Below are 8,410 nucleotides of genomic sequence, written 5' to 3' on the forward strand. Positions count from 1 at the left end.
GGCTGGGGGGGCCGGCGCGGGCCGGGCGGCCGAGCTCCGGCATCGCGGGCCCTTCCCTCTGGTCACTTCCCGGAGCCCGGCCGCCTGGCCGCCCGGCGCCCTGGACACCATGAAGCAGCTGTGCCTTTGCGCCGCCGCCTCCTTCGCGGTAGGGCCGGGGGAAGGGGCGCGGGAGCGGGGCGGGCGCGGGCCCTTCCTCCCCTCCCCGCCCCCTGACCTCGCAGAGCCTAGACCCTCCACCCTCAGACCCGCGAAGGATGTTCAGGGAGGAGGGAGGGGGCGGGGCAGAGACTGGGGGGGATGGATGGGACATTTGGGGGGACAGTTTTGAGGACATATGGGGACACAGGAGAATGTAGAGGGCATTTAGAGGGACAGTTTTGGGGAACAGTTTTGGATGGGATCATTTGTGGGGACAATTTTGATGCTGTTTTGGGTGATCTTTTTTGGGAAAAGATATTGACATTTGGAGAACAATTTTGGAGGACATCTGAAAGATTTTAGGGGAGGACATTTTGGGGACAGATGATGGGGTCATTGGGGGGATGATTTTGGAGAACATGTCAGGAATTTGGGGAAGACATTTTGGAATGCATTTCAGATCTTGGGACATTTGGGAGACAATTGTGGCATCTCAGAGGCAGTCAAAGGATAGATGGCAGAGGATGGTGCTGAGGGACATTGAAGCAACCTTTTTAGGGGTTCCTATGGGAAGACTTCGGAGGGTAGTTCAGAAAGGGATATGGTGAGGTGATATTGGAAAGGTGGCTTTCACTAAGGGATGGGCTGGGGGCCTAGGTTTGGGGGACAACTTTTTGGAAAGATGCTGGTGGCTGATCTGGGGATGATTTAATGGTATGATGGTGGAAGTGGTGTATGACAGCTGGGGCGATGGACCTGGGGGCAGATGCTGGGGACCCAGGCTTGAGGGATGCTGTCTCAGGCCCCCACCCAGGACCACTCCCCCCGGCAGCTGCGGCTCAGCCCCACTGACCTTGGCTCCTGCCCACCCTGCGGCCCCTGCCCCATCCCGAAGCCGGCAGCCAGAGGCAGGCGCCAGGCAAGTGCCCAGGCGGGGCGGTGAGAGCCCGGAGCCCCTGCTGGGGGAGTGGGGAGGGGCAGTGGCCGCCAGTCCCATGTTCCCCTGGGTATGCCCCGCAGAGCCAGGACTGGGGCAAAAGTGACGAGCGGCTGCTGCAGGCCGTGGAGAACAATGATGCCGCACGGGTGGCCTCCCTCATTGCCCGCAAGGGGCTGGTGCCCACGAAGCTGGACCCCGAGGGCAAGTCCGCGTGAGTGCCCACGTCCTGGGGGTGTGATGGCTGAGGGGTGGCCACCCTGCAGCTGACCCCTGACCTCTGGCCTCCAGATTCCACCTGGCGGCCATGAGGGGTGCAGCCAGCTGTCTAGAGGTGATGCTGACACACGGCGCCAACGTTATGAGCACGGATGGGGCAGGTACTACCCGCTGGGCCCTGGGGGAGGGAAGAGGAACTCAGACCAGGTGCCCAGCCTGAGGGTCCAGCCAGGCCCTGCTTCATGACCTCCGTGTCCTGCTGTAAAAGGGGGGTTCTCTTCAGTGCCCCCAGGGAGGCGCAGGGGCGAGTCAGGCTGTGGTACCCAAGGATGGAGACCATGGGCGGCAGCAAACAGAGTGAGTCAACTTGTGGATCAGGGAGAGCTGGGACTCAGGTAGTGGTTGAGTCAGAGGAAGTAATGGAAACAAGAGGAGCATCTGAGCTTGAGGAGCATCTGGGGGCATGAGAATAACAAGTACAGTTTTTTGGAGGGGAGTATCTGAGGTGCATGGAGTAGCTGGGCTTTAGAGTTAGCTGGAGCTCTGGGAGTAGCTGAGACAAAAGGAGAATCTAGGTGTGTGACTTAACTAGGGCCCTGAGGGATAACTGCTATAGAAGGCATGGCCAGAGGGAGTAGTTGGGACTCAGGGAATAGCTAGGCATGGGGCATATCTGAAGCTTCAGGGCAACAAGTATAGGAGCCAGGATGTATGGGTACTGGGAATTTGTAGAGTATCAAAGACAGCGGCATAGCTGGCACTTTGGTGTAGTTGAGCTTATAGAGTAGCTGGAGACCTGGGGAGTAGCTGGGGACCTGGGGAGTAGCTGGGACCTGGGGAGTAAGCTGGAGACCTGGGGAGTAGCTGGGGACCTGGGGAGTAGCTGGGACCTGGGGAGTAAGCTGGTGACCTGGGGAGTAGCTGGTGACCGGGGGAGTAGCTGGGGACCAGGGGAGTAGCTGAGGACCTGGGGAGTAGCTGGTGACCTGGGGAGTAGCTGGGGACCGAGGGAGTAGCTGAGGACCTGGGGAGTAGCTGGCGACCTGGGGAGTAGCTGGGGACAGTAGTGCTTGAGGAGTGGATGGATGTGGAGTGTAGCTGGGATGAGATTGTCTGGGACACCTACTAGCTGAGGCTTGGAGAGTCCCTGGTCCCAGGGAGTAGTACCTGGGTTTGGGGACTTGTTAGAGTCATCGCAAGTAGTTGACACAGGTTTGGGGGGGCAACTGGAAGTTCCCTGAGTATCTGAAGCTCTAGTACATTCTCTCTCCCTTTCAGGTTACAGTGCCCTCCACCTGGCCGCCAAGTATGGGCACCCTCAGTGCTTGAAGCAACTACTACAGGTCATGTCCTTTCCTGCCTCAGATACTTCCCAACCCCAGACACTCCCTTGCCCTGACTACTCCTGAGTTCCAGGAATTCACTGAACCCCCAGTTACCCCCTGAATCCTTTGTATTCCTTGGCCCCTTTTACTTCTGAGTCCCAGCTACTCCTTGGACAACCAGATACTCCCTGAGTGTCCAGCTACTTCCCACACCCAAGTTATACTCCCAATACCAGCTATTTCCTGAGCCCAGCTTCTCCCCAAACCCCTGGCTGCCCCTGGGCTCCCAGCTAATCCCTCTTTCTCACCAATTTTCATAAAAGCCAAGAAAGTCATTTGGGGGCCTGTGAGAAGTGGGTTCCACAGAGCAGGTGGGTGGGAGGGGAGAAGGGGGGAGGCAAGGAGGCTGAAATACAGCAGAGCCCAAGGAGGGACAGTTCCTAGAGAAATTAGGCAACAGGGATGGCTCCTAAACAGGGATGGCTTCACCTCCAATGACACGCCTCCCCCCCCCAGGCATCCTGCGTGGTGGATACTGTGGACAGTAGTGGGTGGACGGCCCTGCATCACGCAGGTGGGTGCAGCCTGGCCTCGCCCTGGCCACCATGGCCCAGAGGGCACTAGGCTTGGAAATTATTCTACCTAGGGCTCTGGGGACCTGCCTAGGACATTCCACCTCCTTCCTCATGGAGCCCTACTGTGTGCCAGGCACTGGGCTCTGCATTATCTTCAGTGACCCTTTGAGCCATGGACGATGACCATTGGACAGACAAGGGGATTGAGGCTTATCAGCAAGAAAGTGGGGAGGATCCAGGCCGTCTGACCCCGAAGCACAGCCTACTGTATGCTGGGCCTGGGTGAGGACGATCAGAGGGTGACCAGAGTATAATTTGCTTCAAGGAACTAACTCCTAGGGAATCTCAGGAAGGCCGAAGTTCCAGGCAACCTTCATAGTCATCAAATCCAAATTCCTTTCCCGAGGGAGGGAAGGGACCCACCCACCTGAGCCAGGGCCCAGCCCAATGTCTGTCCACCGTGCCCATGACATTCGGGAATGTCTTTCACTTGATGACTCAAGAAACGTCTATCCTCTTGGGAGTGTGGAATACATTTGCTCTGGAGTTTTATTCACTGTTGAAACATTCCCTGCAGTTGGAGTACGCTGCCACCTAGTGGTGGCAAAGCCTTTGATACGTTATGGAAGCTCCATGGTTTTTTTCTTTCAATAAATATTGAGTACCTGCTGTGTGCCAGGCTCGGTTCTAAGCAATGGGATTACAACAGCAAACAAAACCCCATAAGTCCTTGGGCACACAGCAGGTAATCACATAGAGTTTGATTTTTTTTTTTTTAGCTTTTTTTCTTATTTTATCTTTTTGGCCATGCTGCACAGCACGTGGGATCTTAGTTCCCTCACCAGGGATCGAACCCGCGCCCCCTGCAGTGGAATTGCGGAGTCTTAACCACTGGACCGCCAGGGAAGTCCAAGAGTTTAATGGTTTACCAGCAACACTTCCTTGCACAAAGCCCTTCCTTCCCTCTTTGAGGTTCTGGACATAACACACCTTGTCCTACTTCCTTGATGACCAAGTCCTTCCAAGCTCCTCCCTGCCTCAGGGTCCATGTCCATGCAGTGACCTCTACCCTCCCCCTTTCACCATCAAAACTCAAGCTCAGATCAAACCCCAAGAAGCCTGCCCAACCTCAGCGGAGGTCTGATCTGTCTAGTAAATATTAACACTCTTTGTATGAGGGTTTGGTATATAGTTGGTACACAATAAATGCTGGTTGAATCAAAAGGGGTTAAATACGTGAAAATCAGTGAAACGTTCCACCCTAAGAGGGACCCACAGTGGAATGTGGAAGGAGCTTGGGACTGGGAATTAGAAGAGCTGGGTCCTCATCCTGGCTCTTTCTCTGACCCCCTGGGTGACCATGGGCCTGGCTGGGCCTCAGTTTCTTCATCTGTAAAATAGGAGTCATATCTTTGTCACTGATCTTCTGGGGGAGGTGGGAGTTTCTCATGAAATAAAGGATAAGAATCACACTCAGGCCCCCAGAAAATATCAAAGCCATGCCCTTCCTACCCACCCTTCTCTCTTTTTCCAGCGGCTGGCGGCTGCATCTCCTGCTCAGAAATGCTCTGCTCCTTCAAGGCACATCTGAATCCCCGAGATCGGGTGAGTCTTTGGGATCATGTGGGGAAAGATACTGCATTTGAGGTATGCTGCCACCAAGTAGCAACATCCCCGGCACCCTTTGAAAAGTATGAAAATTTGGAGGGAAGCTTGGGGGCCGTCCTAGGCTTCCCCACCTCCCAGAGTCATTCTCTCATGCCTTGTCTCATCCCTCTCCGAACCCCCTCCCCCAGCTGGGTACAACACCCCTCATCATAGCAGCTCAGATGTGTCACACAGATCTGTGCCGCCTCCTCCTGCAGCAAGGGGCTGCTGCAAATGACCAGGACCTTCAGGGCAGGTGAGCATCTCCCCTCTCAGCCAGTCCATTGTGTGCTGTGTGACTTAGGCAAGTCTCTTAACCTCTCTGGGTGTGGGATCTAGTTGTCCTCCTCCCCCTACCCAGCCTGGGTGTTGAGGAGGGTGTGGTGGTTTGAAAATGTCCTCACCCCCTCAGTAGCCTCCTCTTCTGGTAGGACGGCCCTGATGCTGGCCTGTGAGGGAGCCAGCCCCGAAACAGTGGAGGTGCTGCTGCAGGGTGGGGCCCAGCCGGGCATCACTGATGCGCTGGGCCAGGACGCTGCTCACTACGGCGCCCTGGCAGGGGACAAACTCATCCTACACCTCCTGCAGGAGGCCGCCCAGCGCCCCTCACCACCCAGCGGTATGCAAACCCCACCTCTGAACAATTTTGAGCACCCTCCTCCATCTTCTAGGTAATTTCTTGTCACCCCTTTCTCTCCCTCCCTACTGTGGATAGTTTCAAGGTATCCCTATTTGTATTATAGGAGGTTTCATTGCTCCTGTCACACTACTCAGGACAGTTTTGAGGAACCCCAGAGCTTTTAGAATAGCCTAGGGGTCAACTCTGTTTTCCTGGGTCATCCATATTCTTGGATGTTTACCTTTCCTAAGAATTGGCCCTTCCACTTGCCCCATCCTGGAGATGCCACTGTTCTCTCTTTTTGAGAGTTTCAAGGCCCCTCCTATTAGTATTCTGTCAAAATGGTTGATTCCTACCTCAAAAGTCCTGATTCTGGGGGGAATTGGGAGCCCTCTCAGGTCCCCTGGGCTCACTAATGCCCTTCCTAGGGCTAGGAATGGAATCCCTAGAACAGTGCCTGACCCTGCTTCCCTCTCTCCCCTGCCCTCCCAGAGGATGACTCAGGCGAGGCATCATCTCAGGTATGGATCCCTAAGCAGCGAACAAGTCCCTCTCCCTGTGCACACACTACCTTCCCCCTTACCCCAGGCTCCCTGGGAAGAGAAGGAAGAGATGGACCCTTGACTCAGGGTTAATACCTGGAAGGACCAGGTTGGGGAAGAATGCTATGTTCGGGGTATGCTGCCACCAAGTGGCAGCAGCACCCACAGCATAACTCTCAAGACTCAGTGAGAACACTGGGGGGATGGGGCCAAATCATGGGGCTAGGGTGGGATGGTAGAGGGAACTGAGATGGGTGAGGGCTGGTGCAGTCAGTGAAGGAGTCAGGTCTGGCCTCTTTCTCTCTTCTGGCACTACAGCGTCTCAGCTCCATAGGGAAAGTAAACAATTGAATCTAGCTGGGGAAAGTACCAGGGCGTGGAGAGGGGCAGAGGGTAAAACTTAAGATTTAGAACTCTCAGGAGATGTGGTCTTGCCCCCTTTTATGCTGGGATAAGTGAGGATCAGTGAGAGGCAGGGACTCACTCGAGATCACACAGGAAGTGAGGGCACAGTTGGGGCTGGTGACAGAGAGTGGGTTGGCTGTGTTGGTTTATTTGGGTGGGAGGCTGGCATGTCCCCCATGTACCTCCTCTACCCCTCCCCCCCAGAACTCTGTGTCCAGCCATGAAAAGCAAGGGGCCCCCAAGAAGCGAAAGGCACCTCAGCCCCCTGCCAATATCCCGATGCCGGTGAGAGATGCCCTGGCCTTGGGGGGAGGCATGGAGGGACTCCAGGCAGGATGGGGAGAAAGCTCTGGCTCAGGTACGGGAGGGTACAGTCCTTGGGCGTCATGTTAAGGTGGTGGGTTCCCGGGGTCGGGGGACAGGATGATCAAGATGCCTATGAGGAGATCGTGCGGCTGCGACAGGAGAGGGGCCGCCTGCTGCAGAAGATCCGGGGCCTGGAGCAGAACCAGGAACGGAGGAAGCAGGAGGTGAGGGGCCTCAGAGACATGGGCCTTGGGCTAAGCCTGCAGCAGGTACCATTTTGGGGGGTACCCTACCTCTTTTCCCTCTCCATACACACAGGCCTCTTCGGTGTTCCCCCAACACGCCAGGCACGGTGCTGCCCCCGGGCCTTTGCACGTGCTGTGGCCTCTGCCAGAAACACCTTCTCCCAGATGTCCCTATGACTCCCTCCCTCACCTCCTTCAGGTCTTTGCTCAAAGACACCTCCCCTCCCCAAATTATTTAAAATTGTTACACCCCCACTCACTTCACAGTTCCCTTTATTTTTATTCAGAGCACTTACTGCTACTGGATGTACCATATATTTTATTCATATTCACCCATTCGACTGCAAGCCCACGAGGGCAGACATGGTTGATGGTGCCTGGCTCACAGTAGATGCTTCATAAGTATTTACTGGATGGATGAATATTTGAGTAAGTGAGTGAATGAATAAATAAACGAATTAGTGGCCCTAAAGGTGGTCTGGCACAAAATAGGCCAGAGGACATCTGTGGTTGGGATGGAGGGCCACTGAGCAGGAGGTGGGCCAGGGAGGCCCCCCAGCCCAGATCCAAGCCCAGGCCCCTTTCTTCCGTCAGCTGCCAGAGGCGGAGGCCAGCTCCCTCCACAGCCTGGAGAGACAGGTAGGGTGGAAGGTGGGGGGAAGCTGGACGGCCAGCTGCCCAGTGTTTTTCCCAGAGGCCCACTGAGCCCCCCACTGCCTCCCTGCAGGTGCAAGAGCTACAGCAGCTGCTGGCAGAGAGGCAGGAGGAGAAGGAGAGTCTAGGTCGGGAGGTGGAAAGTTTGCAGAGCAGGCTGTCCCTGCTGGAGGTGGGCCCAGCGGGGAGCAGGGCAGGGGTGGGGCTTCTAGGGGTGGGGCCACCAGGGGCGGGGCCACCAGGGGGAAGGGCCTCTCCTCTGCTGCAGCTGCATGATAACCACACTAATACACATAGTCTCACACACATGCAAACAGAACAAACGTACAAACACAGGTATACATAATAGACACTTTTAAAAACACAGAATCACACGTACTCACATACGTGCAGAGATGAACAACCACGCTTGTATATATGTGGTCTTACACATACAACAGGCAAACACACAACAAACACATCTGTGGGTGTATAATCACACATGCACAACAAATACTTGGGCACACACAGCAGATATTTCTCATTCAATCACACACCTAGGCAACACACCCACAAATACATGTACACACACAAGTATTTCTCAAAATACATAATTACACAAACATAGATACATGTACACAACCATATTCACGCACATGCACGCATACAGAAACACAGAACGGTCACACACCACAGACTAAAACACAAGTGCAAAATCACACACAGTCACGGGGACTCACATAGGAGAGACCAGGGCCACTGTGCACGCCCACACGCGCACACACATGCTCACCGCCGGCCCACAGACCCTGAACC

At 55.2% G+C, this 8,410-nt stretch overlaps 1 protein-coding gene across 1 annotated transcript in view; it reads left to right on the plus strand.

Moving 5' to 3' along the window:
- The window catches only part of ANKRD24 (ankyrin repeat domain 24), a 22,972-nt gene that overhangs the window by 7,967 nt on the left and 6,595 nt on the right, over positions 1-8,410 (plus strand). The window contains exons 2-15 of the mRNA XM_007460723.1: positions 974-1,060; positions 1,162-1,292; positions 1,370-1,458; positions 2,576-2,640; positions 3,139-3,196; positions 4,732-4,802; positions 4,994-5,100; positions 5,276-5,463; positions 5,853-5,861; positions 5,956-5,984; positions 6,615-6,695; positions 6,833-6,940; positions 7,556-7,600; positions 7,689-7,787. Of these exons, the coding sequence (XP_007460785.1) occupies positions 974-1,060; positions 1,162-1,292; positions 1,370-1,458; positions 2,576-2,640; positions 3,139-3,196; positions 4,732-4,802; positions 4,994-5,100; positions 5,276-5,463; positions 5,853-5,861; positions 5,956-5,984; positions 6,615-6,695; positions 6,833-6,940; positions 7,556-7,600; positions 7,689-7,787 (1,167 nt within the window). The remainder of the gene's footprint in view (positions 1-973; positions 1,061-1,161; positions 1,293-1,369; positions 1,459-2,575; positions 2,641-3,138; positions 3,197-4,731; positions 4,803-4,993; positions 5,101-5,275; positions 5,464-5,852; positions 5,862-5,955; positions 5,985-6,614; positions 6,696-6,832; positions 6,941-7,555; positions 7,601-7,688; positions 7,788-8,410) is intronic.

This window comes from Lipotes vexillifer, unplaced genomic scaffold (genome assembly GCF_000442215.2).
Source record: "Lipotes vexillifer unplaced genomic scaffold, Lipotes_vexillifer_v1.1 scaffold1011, whole genome shotgun sequence".
Taxonomy (NCBI): domain Eukaryota; kingdom Metazoa; phylum Chordata; class Mammalia; order Artiodactyla; family Lipotidae; genus Lipotes; species Lipotes vexillifer.